The following is a 17434-nucleotide window of genomic DNA, read 5'->3' as shown; positions in this document are numbered from 1 at the left end:
ATTTATGATTCCAATATTATAAAATGGAATTGCTTATTTGAAATATGTTCTTTGATCATAATCTTGTCCAACCGTTTGTGAGATTTCGGTGTTCCCCCATTCAAATAGATAGGAGCTGCACTGGTATGACTGGAAATATCCTGTCAAATATGGCCGACAGAGGACTGAATTGCTATAACAACTTTGATTACGTTTTCTTTTTATTTGGCGTGAGATTTAATTGGGTAGATTAAGAGCGTGACAGTGACACAGAGAGCCTGAAAGCGTGTCTCGTGCCAAATACGTGAGAGTTGGCATTGTTAAAAAAAAGTTTTTTTTTGTTGTTTGTTTTTTAAACTACATGACGACGAATAAATTAAACGTCAAATCTAAAAAAGGACCCCAGATGATGAGACCCGTATATCGCCTGCTTATAAATCAAGTGAATCTCATAATAAAGCACAGAAAGTAATGAAAATGCGTATTTTCTCAATTATTGCACACATATTTAATTTTTCCTTTTAAAAACAGGTAAAGTGACTCTCTTTGAGGGACAATTTCTACAAACATCATCAACTAGATCAACTACCTATTTACGCGACGAGGGGCGGTCAGGACCTATGAACATGGGGTCGAAGAAGCATCGTCGTAGCCGATCGCGGACCCGCTCCCGAGAAAGAGCTCGCAGTAGAGGCAGGAATGTACGGTCGAAGTCGCCCGAGGAGAGACGCGGTCGGAATCGCTCTCCGGTGAAAGCTTCTCGCAGACAAGGCCGCTCTGACAGTGGCGGCTCCAGGAGCAGCGGGGATTCCGCAGGCCGCAGCCGACACAGAGGCAGAGAGTCCAGCGACTCTGAGCACGATCACAGAGGCAGAAGAGCACGATCACACGGCAGATCTAAAGACAAAGACAGGTACTTAAAACCAAAGACACTGAACTGCACTTCCTAGTAAATAAATAAGATAATAATAAAAAATAAAAGCTTGTAGAAAGATAAATCTTTCTATCTATTTATCTATCATTGAAATGGTAGAGGCTTATATGAATAATTTCTACTAAACAAAACAAAATAAAGGAATATAATAAATATGCATGTAACGTTATGCTTGCCTTGGATGTTAATAGGAAACTTGTACTTATTAATAAAGCATTTGTGTTTGGATGCTGGTTGATTGTCAGCATAAGCACATCAACAATAACACATTGACAAAGAACAATATAATGCCTCGTTTGCAAACAAAAAAATAAAGTAGGGGTAAAGGCATTAATGAATAAATGTAATGAAGATGTTGCTATATGTATGTATAAGAGTGATTATTACTCTTTCTTCGCCTGTCTCTAACTGTTTTTGTTTAATGTATTGCTTTAGCTCTCCGGGTGACAACCACAATGACCAGAAAAAACACAAGGAGAAGAAGAAACACAGGGATGAGAAGAGTAGAAGCTCCTCGCGCTCCAGCACAGGATCCAGCATAGAACGGAACAAAGTGAGAGATGGGAGGAGCAGCGAAAGAGAGAAGAGGAGACAACAGAGCCGGAGCCCCAGCCGGGAGAGATGGAGGGAGGAGAGGAGGAGTAGAGAGAGAGGGAGAGGCCAAAAGAGCGAAGAGAGGGAGCGAGACAAACGAAGGGACTGCAGTCGAGACAGGCGACGTAGACACTCAGAATCCGTCTCCTCGAGTGCCTCCAGCTCTTCGGCTGACTCTGATCAGGGAGGGGAGACGTCACAGGGTCAATCCTCCGTCAAAGAAGACCAAAAGAAACAGAAGGAGATGATGAAAGCCTTGGAGACTCCAGAGGAAAAGAGAGCCAGACGTCTGGCCAAGAAAGAGACCAAAGAGAGGAAGAAGAGAGAGAAGATGGGCTGGAGTGAAGAATACATGGGGTACACCAACGCAGACAATCCATTTGGAGATAACAACCTGCTCGGCACGTTTAAGTGGCAGAAGGTGAGAGAATTTATTGGAAAGCAGGTGCCGTATACATTGTGCCATTGCAGTAATGTTGGACTCCTCCAAGGGGCCGTTCAGACAGGATGTGGTATTGCATTCCATCTTGTGGGAAATTTTAATTGTCTGTGTAAACATTAGGAGTATGAATCTTTGGTTTCATTGTGGATTTGATTAATGATTTACTGTTTTCAATTCAAAAATTATTTTAGGCAGAAAGCAGAAAAAAACTAGTTTAGTTACTTTAAAGAGAACACATTTACTACAAGAACATGAAATTGGAGTACAACAAAGAGTGCAATGCAAACAATGTGAAGACTACATGGGTGACCAGCGATGGGAGGGTTTCTTAAAAGGGGTCAGGAAATGCTCTTTTTTTTTTTTTTTTTTTTATCTTCCCGGAGGTCCACTGATAGCGTTAGTAAAGTTTTTTTTGTTTTTTTGTTTGTTTGTTTTTTGGGGTTTTTTTTGCACCAAAATGGTCATAATTTATTAATATATGATACTTTTCCACCCTATCTCTGGCCCTTTGTCTGAAATGCTCGGTTTTGACCTACGCGCTTCCTTAAATCTTGGACGTAATTGAACTGAAATGCACATCACTGGAAACACATCAAAACGGTCAAAGACGGTGGCCTGGGTAGCTCAGCGAGTAAAGATGCTGGCTGCCACCCCTGAAGTCATGAGTTTGAAACCAGGGCGTGCAGAGTGATTCCAGCCAGGTCTCGAAAGCAACCAAATTGGCCCTAGGGAGGGTAGAGTCATATGGGGTAATCTCCTTGTGGGCGCTATAATGTGTGGTTCTCGCTCTCCTTGGCACGTGGTTGTGCATGGGTGCCACACGGTAACATCGCGGTAATGCACTCAACAAACCACGTGATAAGATGCGCGATTGACGGTCTCAGACGCGGAGGCAACTGAGATTCGTCCTCCGCCACCCAGATTGAGGCGAGTCACTACGCCACCATGAGGACTTAGAGTGCATTGGGAATTGGGCATTCCAAATTGGGGAGAAAAGGGGAGGGGGAAAAAAAACGGTCAAAGACGTCCATCTAGTGCAGGTTTACATACATCAACAATTAACATATCGCAGATGAGCTTGAGAAAGCGTCCATGACGGGTTTGTGTTCAAAACAACAAGAGGCAGAGCAGCTGAATAAAACCAAATGGGCTCATCTTTTCAGAGTTGTAACTTGACACAGCATCTTTTAAAAGTGGCTCGAGATACATGACAACGGTCAAAGATGTCTGTCTAGTACATGTTTATATACAAAAGTAGTTCAGATGGGTCCCCTTTGGTGTTCAGGAATAGTTAGGCCACACTAGGCCTGTCTGTCTTGCTCGCTCCGAGTTTGAATGAAGTGTGAGTGGGCGGGGCCAAGGGTGCGATGATGTGAAGTAGGCATTGATGTTTTTTCCCTGTAGAGGCGGTAATGAATTATTGAGCCCCCTAGTGACGTAGGGAAGTCGATGAATTGGAGAACGAGGCCTTTTTGCAGCTCGGTTTCAATAAATGCTTTTATTGCATTGGGGATTAATTTTTGAGTTCTGAAATTTACAGTATATTTTTATAGTAGAATGATCTCTTATATGACAAAATATCAAGGAAAATCTGATTTCTCATGACATGCCTCTTTAAAAAACATTTAATATAATCAAACTAATTTTTGTTACTTTTATGTTACCTCAGGGCGACATAAACATGCACTAGATGGACATCTTTGACTGTTGCAGTCAATCACAATGTTTTTCAGTGTCTCGCACCATGAGCGCTGCATTTCTAAGACGGCGTGTCATGTTGAAAGAAGTTCAGTTTTTAAAAATGTGTTTTAATCCATTTTACATTCTATTCCGTTGTACTCCGCTGCATCAAGAATGCGTCCTGTTTGAACAGTCCCTAAGTCTGATTATGTTGGGACACAATCTGCTTGTGTTAACAAAGAAATAAAATTCACACTGTTTGTGTGTTTCTCAGGCTTTGGAGAAAAAAGGAATCGGGCACTTGTCAGAAAAAAACTTGAAGGAGAGAAATAAACGCATCCAGGAGGAGAATCGTAGAGAACTGCAAAAGGTACGAAACACTTACTTTATATTTTATTTCTAAAACATTTTAGAAATGGGAATTTTGGAGACTTTTGTTAAAAGTATTTGACATTAAACCAGGAATGCACTAATATATACATGTTGGCTAATACAGTTATTGTAATCTATCCTGTTACTTTTTGTTTTTTATTTAATATTTCTCACTCAAAGCTTTGAGAATTTTACGTGCTGCAAATGAAATCAGACATCAGAAAATTTTAATGAACATACACTGACTGAGCACTTTATTAGGAACACTATGGTCCTAATAAAGTGCCCACCGTGGTCTTCTGCTGTTGTAGCCATTCCGCCTCAAGGTTCGACATGTCGTGCATTCTGAGATACTATTCTGCGCACTACAATTGTATAGAGTGGTTATTTGGAAGCCTTTTTACTGTTTAAATGGCAAAATAATCCCTGATATCATTTGCTTCCAAAATTGGCCTATAGTGACTGATGCAAACTACTGGTACTTATATGATCACTGATATATTGTGCATCCTTATATTAAACGTTAGGCATAATACATGCTGAAATATATGTGTTGTTGTTCAGGTGAAGCAGCTGCGTCTGGAGCGAGAGCGTGAGAAATCCATGCGTGAGCAGGAGCTGGAGATGCTGCAGAGAGAGAAAGAGGCCGAGCATTTCAAAACATGGGCGGAGCAAGAGGACAACTTTCATCTGCACCAGGCCAAACTGAGGTGACATACAAACTGAGGAAAATCTATAGCAGGATTGGGCACACTTGATGTAACTGAATAATTTGTAATGTTGTTTGTTTGATCGCAGGTCTAAAATCCGTATCCGTGATGGCCGAGCGAAGCCCATTGACCTGCTGGCTAAATACATCAGTGCTGAAGATGATGATCTGTCAGTGGAGATGCATGAACCGTACACATTCCTCAATGGACTCACCGTCACAGACATGGATGACCTGCTGGAGGACATCAAGGTGAGTGAGAAATAGAGAGAGATTGTGAGAGTAGGTGGGTGGGTGGGTGGTTTCAGAATGGAATACTACCATACAACTTGTACTACACTGCCTGGCCAAAAAAAAAAAGTTGACGTTTGGATTTAAATAAGCAGATACTTAAGAGACTATGATTGGATCATTATTGCAGTGATTAATGTGTTTCAGCTGGCAACAATTCTTTTAACCCTAACAGCTGTGTGGCCACAAGAAAGCCACTTGTTAGTGAGGCTAATCGGAAAAAACGACTTCAATTTGCTAGGGAGCATAAAGATTGGACTGTGGATTAATGGAAAAAGGTCATGTGGTCTAGAAGGGAAGGGAAGCGCATGAAGCAACGCACCTGTCATGCATAGTGCCCACTGTACAAACCTCTGGAGGCAGTGTTATGATCTGGGGTTGCTTCAGTTGGTCAGGTCTAGGCTCAGCAATGTTATGCGGCAATAAAATGAAGTCAGCTGACTACCTGAATGTACCGAATGACCAGGTTATCCCCTCAATGGATTTTTTCTTCCCTGACGGCTAGGGATGTGACGAGATCCACCTCGTGCCACGAGATCTCGCGATATTAAAACGTGACGATATTTCTCGTTGAGGTGAAAAGCTGTCTCACGCCATCAGCATGATGGAGTGTGAGGGTGAAATTAGCGTAGAAGATGCCCCCGCCACTTTTAAATCGTTTGTGTGGCAGCATTTTAGGTACCTGGTGGAAACAGTAAACGGCGACAGAGTGACAGACAAAACACGAACACAGGCTGTGTCTCGTTTGGAAAGTTGCGTCCTCTGGGCGTTGCATATATCGGCCGCATATGTCATCGAGGCTGTCTCGTTTCATTTTTTCTTATTTTTTATCTATTGGCAATGCCTTTTATGTATATGCACTTACATTTATACAATTGTTAACCTTTTTTGCATTCCCAATAAAAAAAAAAACATTTATTAAACGAGACAGCCTCGATGACGTATGCGACAAATGAGACCTCCGGAGGACGCAGCCTTCCAAACGAGACACAGCCAATATGTAAGCACTGTAGAAAATAGTGCCGTACACCGCGGCTAACACAAGCACTATGGAAATACACCTACAGAACCACTGCAGCTCTCAACTAAATTCAACCAGGTCTGAAGAGACTCTTGTGAAATCATACAGGAGGGAAGCCAGTGAGTTGAGTTTGTGGCAAAACCTTTTACAGTGCTTGCATATTGTTCTGTCTTTTACTGCATATGATAATTCATACTCAGAAAGTAGAACTGAAGTGACATTCATTACAAGATGATTAGTTAAAACATTTCAAAATGCACCTGCATTGTTTTGCATTTTGTGACTTTCAGTCGAATAAAAGACTATTTTCCAGTCATATACACTATCGGTCAAAACTTTTGAAACACTTGACTGAAATGTTTCTCATGATCTTAAAAATCTTTTGATCTGAAGGTGTAATTGCCCAACATAGATGGGAACTCCATCAATACTGTTTAAAAAGCATCCCAGGGTGATACCTCAAGAAGTTGGTTGAGAAAATGTCAAGAGTACATGTCTGCAAATTCTAGGCAAAGGGTGACTACTCTGAAGATACTAAAATATATCACAGTTTTGATTTATTTTGGATTTTGTTTAGTCACAACATAATTCCCATAGTTCCATTTATGTTATTCCATAGTTTTGATGACTTTACTATTATTCTAAAATGTGAAAAAAAAAAAATTATAATAAAGAATGTGTAAATGTTTCAAAACTTTTGACCGGTAGTGTATATAGTGTTAAAATATCGTCTTGTATCGTTCTCGTGAACCCTGTATCATCTCATCTCATGAGCTAAGTGTATCGTCACACCGCTACTGATGGCATAGGCATACTCCAGGAAGACAATGCCAAGATTCTGTGGGCTCAGATTGTGAGAGAGTGGTTCAGGGGAGCATGAGGAATCATTTTCAAACATGAATTGGCCACAACAGAGTCCTGACCTTAACCCCATTGAAAGTCTTTGTGATGTGCTTGAGAAGACTTTACGGAGTGGTTAGACTCTCCCGTCATCAATACAAGATCTCAGCCAAAAATGAATGCAACTCTGGATGGAAATAAATGTTGTGACGTTGCATAAGTTTGTTGAAACAATACCAAAATGGATGCATGCCATAATCAATGCTAAAGACAGTCCAACGAAATATTAAAGTATGCGACTATTTTTTGGGTCAGGCAATGTATTTCAGCTGTATGTACTGTGCTGTATTCATGTATTATGTATAATGCTATATTAGCCAAAATGTGCAGTATACAATGATTGCACGCTAAACAAAATACTATCTCCCGCAATGTATGTTCCATTTCCACTGTGACAAAAGAACCGTTTTAACAGCTTTGTACATTTTCAGCATATCTTTGTGTTTTTTAACTTAGGGCCCTATGAAATCCATTTTATTTTTTCCCAAATTCTGTTTTTTCCATTTTCTAAATTCAGTGTTTTAAAGTTTTATTACATTTTATTTGGTCTAATTAAAATGAATTCATAGAATGTTAATCAAATGAAAAACAAAACAATTACTTTTCAACGTAACGTTATTTTTATCAAACGAAGTTCTTCTAGATAGATCCTCACAGCACATCCAAAACGCAATGTTTGAGTTATTTTGTATTTTTGTCAAATGCAGTGCTTCACATTAGAGCATCGCAGTATTTATTCAGTACAACAGCATTCTGGCATGTGAGATATTGGTCAAATATAATTTTATTATTATTATTTATTACTACGTTGAATATTACATTTTACTGTAAAGTAGAAGTATATTTCTGTCCCAGTTTCTTCAATTGAATTCTTGTTAAATGAGCTTTTATTTAGGCGGAAAGCTGAATGAAGCAATTTGAGTTTGTATGTTTTTGACAACAACTTCTGTAAGGCGGGGTGCCAAGCTGTTTGCATTCAAAGGACAGAACTCCCCAAGGAGGCAAAGAGCAAATGTATGATCTCTGAGAAAATCAGCATAGAAACTTTTTTGTAAAGATACCATCTCACACCCAACTGAGCAAGAATTGCCATATTGTTGTCTTTCCACATGTGTTCTCTCTCCTACTACCCCTCTTCTGTCCCTCTCAGCTCAAAATCACCTCAAAACACACTTAAATCTTGTAGGTAACAAATATCTAATTATGTGTCTGGCTATTCATGTTTCATATCATTGAAAAGGTCTCAGTGTGACTGGTACAAAGGTCTCATTACCTTAACTGTAAAATGCATGATAACACAGTTTTGAGAATTTAGAGGTATTCTGACCAATTCTGGGGGTGTGCCTACCTCCTGTATGCAGATATGGTGTGGCCCCAGGGCTTCCAAACCTATTCATCCGCAAATTCTTATTTTCATTCCATTTGGTTGTGGTCTGGGTATTTAAGGAAATCTAGCACATTGCTCATTGGAATTTTCTGTAACCAGAAATTCCCATGGTGCTGACACTACGTACTTTTCTGAAGTCAGGTATGCATCTGTTTCTCTTAAGATTCATCTTTGAGTATTAGATGTTTTGTATTGATTATTTCTGAATTGATTATGAAATTAGCTTGATACATATTTACCTGACTAATAAATTATTAAATTTGATTCTATTCTGACTTACACCGATCAGCCACAACATTAAAACCACCTGCCTGATATAGTGTAGGTCCCCCTCGTGCCTCCAAAACAGCACCAACCCGCATCTCAGAATAGCATTCTAAGATGATATTCTTCTCGCCACAGTTGTACAGAGTCTAATAGTTATGACGCTACAGCCACACGTGCACGAAATAGACGAACGCGCAGAAACCTTCACCACTTCGCTGGATTCCATCGTTGGGCCAGCGAGGTGGCATTTTTACACTTCACACCTCCTAATAAGCAGTTTGCTTTATGGCTTAAATGTGCTTATTAAAGCCAAAAAGGGTGCGACTTAATTATATAACTCTATAGTCTGCATGTGCTGTGCGCTTCAAGCTTAATGCATGCTCTGCTGTCTGTAATCTATTACAAACACAGATCGCACTTGATGCTTACGATTAGGTGTTATCAGTGTATGAGCTGCCGGCTTCACACATTCCCTTTAAAGTGGGCAGCACATTCAGACTTTATATTTAATTAAATCATCACACTAGGAATGGACATATCACCATTGTAATGTGATGAAGTGAACATTAATACCTTAATTTTATCCCTCTGTAAAATGGCATTTTTATGACTGGGCTCCGCCATTCCGTCCGTGTTTTTCGCATCGTGGTGTTCATAGAGCCCTATTAACTGCTCTGTCACTGGCCGCAGGTCTATATGGAGCTAGAACAGGGGAAGAATGTGGATTTCTGGAGGGATATGACCACCATTACAGAGGACGAAATCAGCAAACTACGTAAACTGGAGGCTTCAGGGAAAGGACCAGGTGCTGTGATGATCTTCACTGTTACAACATATTCAATATAGTTTACAGTCGTAGTAGTGAATATATTATAACCACATGCAGTTTTCCCTAAAAATTATTTTCATATTTGAATGCATATACTGTAGAATTTTTTTTTCCTCTTTCTTTTTTCTTTTCTGAAATGGCCCATAATTCTCATTCTTCACCTTTGGTGTGTGTTGGCAGGTGACCGTCGTGAGGGTATAAACACCTCGGTCAGTACCGATGTGCAGAGCGTGTTTAAAGGGAAGACGTACAGTCAGCTTCAGGCTCTTTATATGAACATAGAGAATAAGATCCAGGCTGGTGGCTCCAATCTGGACATCGGCTACTGGGAGAGTCTCCTGCAGCAGGTGCGAGTCTACATGGCACGAGCCAGGTGCGTATCAGACAGTAACCATGTTAAATGAATGTCCTGCATTGTTTTCAATTTATGGATATGTCTGTGGACAGCATCTGTGGCATGCTATCGATTACCACAGACAATTAATTTGACTCATCTCTTAGTGTGTATAAATAAATGGGAAAATGTGTTTACAGTAAATACACTTTTAATGGAAATAGGGCTGAACGATTTGTCTACGTTATCGACAACGTCGACAGTAAAAGAGTTTAGTTGTCGAATAGTCGTTTGATCTAATTTAATGTAACATGAGATCACATTAAACTTTAATGATGATGTGCGAGAGCAGCACTTCAGCTCACGACTGACTGAGGAAGAAAACAGCTCACAGTCCAGATGCACTCTAAACTTTCACAGCTTCAGGTGATGAGGGAATTATAATGCAAAAATACAAATTAAATTCAGAAGAACTGGAGCTGCCGCTCCGCTGAAGCAAAACTTGCGTGTCGAGCGCCTTTAAAGGAAACACTCCGGCATTACATCTTTAATGCAGTTATATTTAATGCGTTATAGCTTTATTAAAGTTCAAATAATACAGAAGCAGATTATGTAAATAACTACAAACTCCGAAACTGGCATTTCTCTGTGCGGTCAGCGCCTCTTCTGTGAGTTGCGCGAATGTCCCGATCTAAGGGGGAGAGATTGAAACTGCACCCAGCTAATGAACACTCTGTCGTGGGGACGCTCATCGCTTGAGCGCACACTTGCCGCAGCTAGATTATAACGTGATGGCTCGTGACTTGAGTCATAATATATGTGTCATTGTGCATTTCTTATCGTGAAGAAAACTGGCAATATGCAGCTTTATTAATAAGAGAGAGTTTGTTTTTTGTGAGTTAAAGATGTATTGAAGTGAAAAGAAAGGTGAGAGTTGGTAGTCTTCGCCCTATTATGCACCGCAACAAAATATGTTTTTGATTTGTTTTTGTTTCGGCTTGTTTTCCAATATAAATATCTAAAACTCCTTTCAAACAATGTACATTTTCTTTAGCAGCTATACTGCAGAAGGAACTTTTTTTTATATATAATTCAATATAATATTAAAAATACAAATATTTCAAAATATCTAAAAATCCTTTAAAAAAGATACATTCACCTGAGAAGCAGCATATAAGATGTTTAGACTTGCTTTTAGAGAACAGATCTTGAATAGAAGTTATTTTGTCTTTACTGCACTTGCAGAAGTATAACCAAGTGAAAAAATAGGCTAATAAATTATTCTCCATATTAAGATAAAATAAAAAAAAGAAGCTTAGTGTCAAACTGAAGACAAACTGATAACCCATAGGTGCAATTAAACAACGGAATGTTCCGGGTGCAATACAAGTTAAACTAAATCAACAGCATTTGTGGTATAATGTTGATTACCACAAAAATTTATTTTGACTCGTCCCTCCTTTTCTTTAAAAAAAAAAAAAAGCAAAAATCGAGGTTACAGTGAGACACTTACAATAGAAGTGAACGGGGAAAATGTTTGGAGGGTTTAAACAGAAATGTGAAGCTTATAATTTTATAAAAGCACTTGCATTAATTCTTCTGTTAAAATTTGTGTATTATTTGATATGTAAAATTGTTTAAATTGTCATTTTTACAGTCATTTTAAGGTTTGTTGACATTACATCGTCATTGTAATGAAGCTGTAAAATTGGCTATAACTTTACACAGAAAAGTTTAGTAATTTTATCGCACTAAAATCCCCATTCACTTCCATTGTAAGTGTCTCACTGTAACCTCGATTTTTGCTTTTTTTAAAGAAAAGGAGGAATGAGTCAATTAATTTTTGTGATAATCAACATTATGCCACAAATGCTTTCAGTCGAGCTAATTGTATTGAACCCGGAACATTCCTTTAATGTGACATTTGTGGTTATTGATTCGTTGTCATTATTAGGATTCCTCCAGTAGGAGGAAACTTATTGTTTTTGTTAGTATTATTCTTCTTCTTCTTATTATTATTCCTGTAGCTCTAAATTGCCCAATAACTCAAGATCTCCTTGGAAAAAAGTTTTGAAATTTGGCACATTGATACTACAGGCCACGAGTAACTACCACACCAAAAATGGCCCACGTGAGCCAATAAGTGGCGTTACAGGCCACGCCCCAATTTGTCCATTTTCAAAGTGATGCCATTTCCACCCCATAAGTCCAACATTTCTGAAACCTGGTATATATGCCTCATTTCTCATGAGGAACAAAAAAGCCTCTAGAACCTATAAAGTCCACCATGATGGATTTTCCTGTACATTACAAATTTGTCCAAAATTACAAAAATCTGCTCCTCCTGAACCATAGACTTGAAACTTGGTATGTATGTGTAGGATACATGTCTTTCAATTTGATATTTAGCAAAAATGAATACAATACAAAATGGCTGAAAGGTGCGCATTTATGTAAATGTCCACATTGTCTCAATATCCATATGTCCGTAAAATCGAATTCCATTTTGACTAATGTTTTTTCCAACCTAACAGGCTTCAAAATGACATCACTCTGAAGTACTGTGCTAAATTTCATCTTGATATGTCAAAAGATGACAGAATTACAGTTTACTATTATTTATCGCTAACGCTAAAATAATGCTTTACAAATCCGCTAGTCATAAAACCGATACTTTGATTAAAACACCAGTTCATATGACGACTCTTACAATGTTTAATAACAAATTAATGAAATGTTGTGTACATGATTATATTTAATACATTCTATTATGGTCTCTTAATATTGTTTAAAGAATTATTATATTTATATATTCCTTCTCTGGCATTTCATTTAGTTGGACAATTGTATTAATAGTTCATTTTTCACTTGTTGCTGCTTGAACTTTAATGAGGGGAACACGCGCTCTCTCATGAGGGAAAGAGATGTAAGGAAAGCGGAGAAAGAGCGCATGTTTCTGGACTCTACAGGTGCTACTATTGTTAATGCCGTTTAATCGGGAGATATTTAATAAAGATGTTTGAATTACACCACATCTTGTAACTCGCGGTATTACTGAGATGCCAATGCCTGGCGGAGACTGAGAAGCTGCCGCCATGAACGATGATAAGGACCGTTTCACAGCTCGCGCTGTTTTCCCTTTGCCTTGTCACGTGTGAAACGCCACGTTAACAGTACAGTACACAAATTGCATCGTTCTTAACTTAAATGATTAGTGAGTTGTGTTGTCTTGCATTGTAAGTGTTTGTTTTCAGCATGCCTACATTCAATCAAAACTATACTTCAGACGGAAGAGCAGCAGATTCACATTTGTTTTTTCCCCCTCTATTTTTATATTTATGATTGGAACATTTCAGATGCAACAAACTTTTTCTGCTATTTTATGTGTGTTATTTTATGTTTAGGCTGAGAGAGCGTCATCAGGATGTATTGAGGCAGAAGCTGTATAAACTGAAGCAGGAACAGGGTGTGGAAAGTGAACCGCTCTTCCCCATCATCAAAGAAGAGCCAGAGAATGAGCGGCCAGTGTAAGTGGTTTCACCTCTACGTTTAGAATGTTACAGAATCGCAGTGTTTATCTACACTAACATATATCTATATTTCTCTAATCTGTTGACATTACCATAGAGTTCATCAGTGATAGATTGGTATATTGGTTTTTATTCATTTGGCCATTTTGAGATTATCGGCATCAGTCGGTACCCATGTCTGCTTGGCTGATTAGCAGAAGTGTTACCTACTATGGGTGTCAGTTTCAAAATGTACTGACTTTTTCAGAAATTTACTAATTTGTCAGAAATTATAAGTGAATCTTAAGTAAATTAGATTCAAAATAAGTGTCCATCGCATTTCCATTGTTATGGATGAGCCATAAAACAGTCTCTTAATTGACTCATGATTTGATTAATTTGCCAAAAGTTTACATTTTGAAACTAAATTGGTTTAACAGAATTCAAATTAACTGACTTTTAAAGACTTCATTATTTTCTTGACTTTTAAAAAATTGATTAATTACCACAGATTTTAAGACTTTATTAATTTCTGTTACTTTGGAATTTATTAATTTCTCCCCTTTTCTCCCAATTTGGAATGCCCAATTCCCAATGCACTCTAAATCCTTGTGGTAGCATAGTGACTCGCCTCAATCTGGGTGGCGGAGGACGAATCTCAGTTGCCTCCGCGTCTGAGACCGTCAACCCGCGCATCTTATCACGTGGCTTGTTGAGCGCGTAACCGCGGAGACATAGCACGTGTGGAGGCTTCCACTCACAACTCACCATGCGCCCCACCGAGGGCGAACCACACTATAGCGATCACGAGGAGGTTACCCCGTGTGACACTACCCTCCCTAGCAACCCAGGCCCCCACTATGGAAAAGTATTGTTAAAAAACCGTGGGAACCCTGTTACTGCATTCTGAACGTACTCAATGTATGATTTGTCCCACCTGCTTTCCAGGAGACCAGGAGGGGCGGAGTCTGAAGATGAGGAGGCGGGCAGCTCTCAACAAGGGGCCAATCGGACAACAAAAGACGGAGAGGGGGCGGAGAAAGGGGAAGGGAGAAGGACAAAGAAGATGGATGGAGAAGAGGGCGAGCGACCTGGAAGGAGCAGTCCGAAAGGAGAGGGGGATGGAGAGGAGGAGGGACAGAAAGATGAAGCTTCAGAGGCTGTGTTGACAGAAGAGGATCTGATCCAGCAAAGTCAGGCGGAGTACGACTCGGGCCGGTATAGTCCAACGCTCCTCCAGCCCTCTGAGTTACCGCTGGACACGCACATCATTGATGTAGAAGAAGACCTGCAGAGACTCCAGCTGGCCCGCAGACAGCTGCAGGTGACAGGTGCGTATCTCACTATTACAGCATACATTTCATACCATAGTGAAATTACAGGCCACATGCTTTGAAATTGTTCAACTCTATTGCACTGGGAATATTGTTAATGGTGTGTTCTAAGGCAAGCTTAACTATTTCTTTTGTCGATGCTTTTAAGTATTTTGAACAAAACACTACGTATTAAACTTAGGTATGGAACATGTCTCATACCGTTTCTAATTCCAAGAAAGAGTTGCTCACATTTTGACTTATGTAAAGATCTATTAATGAAAGATTACTACTGCATTACTTCCCTTTTCTCATAAAGGTGATGCAAATGAAAGTGCGGAGGATGCGTTTGTGCGCCGCGCTAAAGAGGGTATGGGCAACGACGAGGCCCAGTTCAGCGTGGAAATGCCTTTGACAGGAAAAATGTACCTGTGGGCCGATAAATATCGTCCACGCAAACCTCGCTTCTTTAATCGCGTTCATACCGGCTTCGAATGGAACAAATACAACCAGACGCATTACGACTTCGACAACCCACCACCCAAAATCGTCCAGGGATACAAGTTCAACATCTTCTACCCCGATCTCATTGACAAACGCTCAACACCACAGTACTTCCTGGAGCCTTCCTCTGACAACAAGGACTTTGGAATTCTGTGTTTCCACGCCGGACCACCGTATGAGGACATTGCCTTTAAGATTGTAAACCGAGAATGGGAGTATTCCCATCGCCATGGATTCCGCTGCCAGTTCGCCAATGGAATTTTTCAGCTGTGGTTCCACTTTAAGAGATATCGCTACAGGCGATAAGAAAGACAAATGTGGAGTTTCTATTGCTGTCTTTGTGTGTTAAAGGGATAGTTCAGTTTCCACATTTGGATGAACTATCCCTTTAAGTAATTACTGGTGCAACTCGGCAAACAATTTCTGTATATTTTTGATTGTTTGGTTCTGTTACGCTCATAAAATGGATTTGATCGCACAGTGAATGTCCTCCTTTTTGCTGTGTAATGTAATTGTTCCAGAGTTTCTATGCCTGAATATAACACATCCCCGTTCATGGAAGAACAGGTTTTCAATGGGATAGACTTCACTTTAACCTTGAAAATACTGTTTAGTACATTTTCCATTTCGCAGGCACTTGGCTTGCGCATTTGATTCCTTTTTAAAGAACTTGTTTTTATTTTAGTTTCTTTTCATCTTTCTTGAAAAATACTATTATTTTAATGTTTTTGAGATGATACATTAAAGATGGTTTGTTTTCAAATTTGTAGCTGTTGTTCGCATGGAATTCTTTTGTGCTCTTTTGAAGATTTTTACATCGTCAATTTAGTCAATGTTTTTTCTTGGCAAAAGACATTTACAATTACAACAACAAAGTACAAAGACAGTATAAAAGTAAACAGTATGGAACCTAGTCAGGGTCAACGCAATATTTAATTTGACATGATTTATGTTGTAAGGGATAGATGTATAGTATGTTCAATGGGTTTAACTGTTAAATACCATGTTGATTGTTCAAACAATGCAATGTTAAAAAAAATTGTCTCCAACAAATTTACAGGCAACAAAACTGAAAAACATGGGTTGTCGAAATTAGACAGGACATACTTGAGAACATAATGAATGGTACAACATTGAAAACCGACTGTATGTCAATCCCTCAGATCCTCTATTCTTTCGTCAAATTAAATACGGCACGTACCCTAAATTCTGTTGTTAGAATTTGCTGTCTGTCAACAGCACATTGCTGAAACAAATCTTGTATGTAAAAGAAGCTGCATTAAACATTCACTTCAAGATGCAGTCATTTGACACTTTTCTTGGCATTGGGAAAAAATAGGAAGAATTGCTTTTAAAGGCAGCATACTTGGATTAGAGGCAGCACCCACGGCAGGTTTTAACAAGACAGTTTGTGGTGCTTCGAAACTCACTTTGGCCCAGATTGATGTTTTTAAGCAGGAACACAACCTGATGAACATTACCAAGTATCTTGGTAGACTCATGATGAACCCCAACTGAAATGCACTGAAATGGCAAATGCCGATAGAGATTGATAGTTCCAATCTGATTGGCAGGTTTTTGCAACTTGTGGGTAAAAGTGCACAGGGTTTTTTATTTTCAGTCTGCCAAGAAACAAAAAGTCTTAGGTGATAACAAGAGCACTTTTGAAGAAGATATAATTGCAAAAAAGTATGCCTGGTTAGAGGCATGACATCAAAAGTAGGGCTAGGCGATATGGCTTCAGCAAATTGATGATATTCGATATATTTCTCGATAATTATGTTTTTGCTCTGAAATAGCATAAGTGTTTTTTTTTGTTTTGTTTTTTATCAGAGGAACTAGATCACAAGCATACTTATTTACACATGTATATACATTTCCTCTAATTTCTTTAGTTATTTCTGTACAACTGTTTGCAGAGACTGCAAAGCCATAGGTTTTTTCATATACTGTATACACCAGGTATATTGTTGTGGTATAATCTATTTCCGCTAATCCTGCCCCGAGCGGCACATAAAAACAAAACAAGAACTGTATTTGTCTGCTGTACCTCTTAGTCAGACGGTCTCTGTACTTTATACTTAATGGGCGAACGGGTTATTTTAGTTCGCCTAAAAATGTTCATTAAATGCACTGACATTATTGTTCTGCTGTGTCCAATTGGGGATATTTCTCCTGTTCACGTACATCCCTGAAATTCTTAAAGAACTTAACTAGTCGAAGAGTTTTGGTGATTGGTTCGAACTAATTGTGGGTGTACTTTGGCATTGTGACATTCTTAATGTTAAAAATGGATAACTTTGAAGCCCGTCTCTCTGAGTTCACCCTCAGCAATCTCATTTTAAAACAATGCCGTGCGTAGTATAAAC

General features: G+C 39.1%; 1 protein-coding gene across 1 annotated transcript; it reads left to right on the top strand.

Moving 5' to 3' along the window:
* The first annotated feature begins 573 nt into the window (after nt 1–573).
* cactin lies at nt 574–15834 on the top strand. The gene is made up of 10 exons (XM_051701677.1): nt 574–892; nt 1349–1928; nt 3904–3999; nt 4566–4711; nt 4800–4962; nt 9267–9381; nt 9586–9778; nt 13144–13266; nt 14197–14579; nt 14881–15834. The coding sequence occupies exons 1-10, from the start codon at nt 600–602 to the stop codon at nt 15369–15371; spliced, it is 2583 nt and encodes an 860-aa protein (XP_051557637.1). The 5' UTR covers nt 574–599; the 3' UTR covers nt 15372–15834.
* The last annotated feature ends 1600 nt before the right edge of the window (nt 15835–17434 follow it).

Source organism: Myxocyprinus asiaticus, chromosome 6 (assembly GCF_019703515.2).
Source record: "Myxocyprinus asiaticus isolate MX2 ecotype Aquarium Trade chromosome 6, UBuf_Myxa_2, whole genome shotgun sequence".
NCBI lineage: Eukaryota > Metazoa > Chordata > Actinopteri > Cypriniformes > Catostomidae > Myxocyprinus > Myxocyprinus asiaticus.
Note: the sequence above shows the minus strand (reverse complement) of the source record. Positions and strands in the feature narration are given on the sequence as shown.

Coding starts and splice junctions, on each gene's coding strand:
- cactin (XM_051701677.1), top strand. CDS start 600: ATGAACATGGGGTCGAAGAAGCATCGTCGTAGCCGATCGCGGACCCGC. Junction 4,000..4,565: donor ATCGTAGAGAACTGCAAAAG/GTACGAAACACT, acceptor GTTGTTGTTCAG/GTGAAGCAGCTGCGTCTGGA. Junction 13,267..14,196: donor CCAGAGAATGAGCGGCCAGT/GTAAGTGGTTTC, acceptor CCTGCTTTCCAG/GAGACCAGGAGGGGCGGAGT.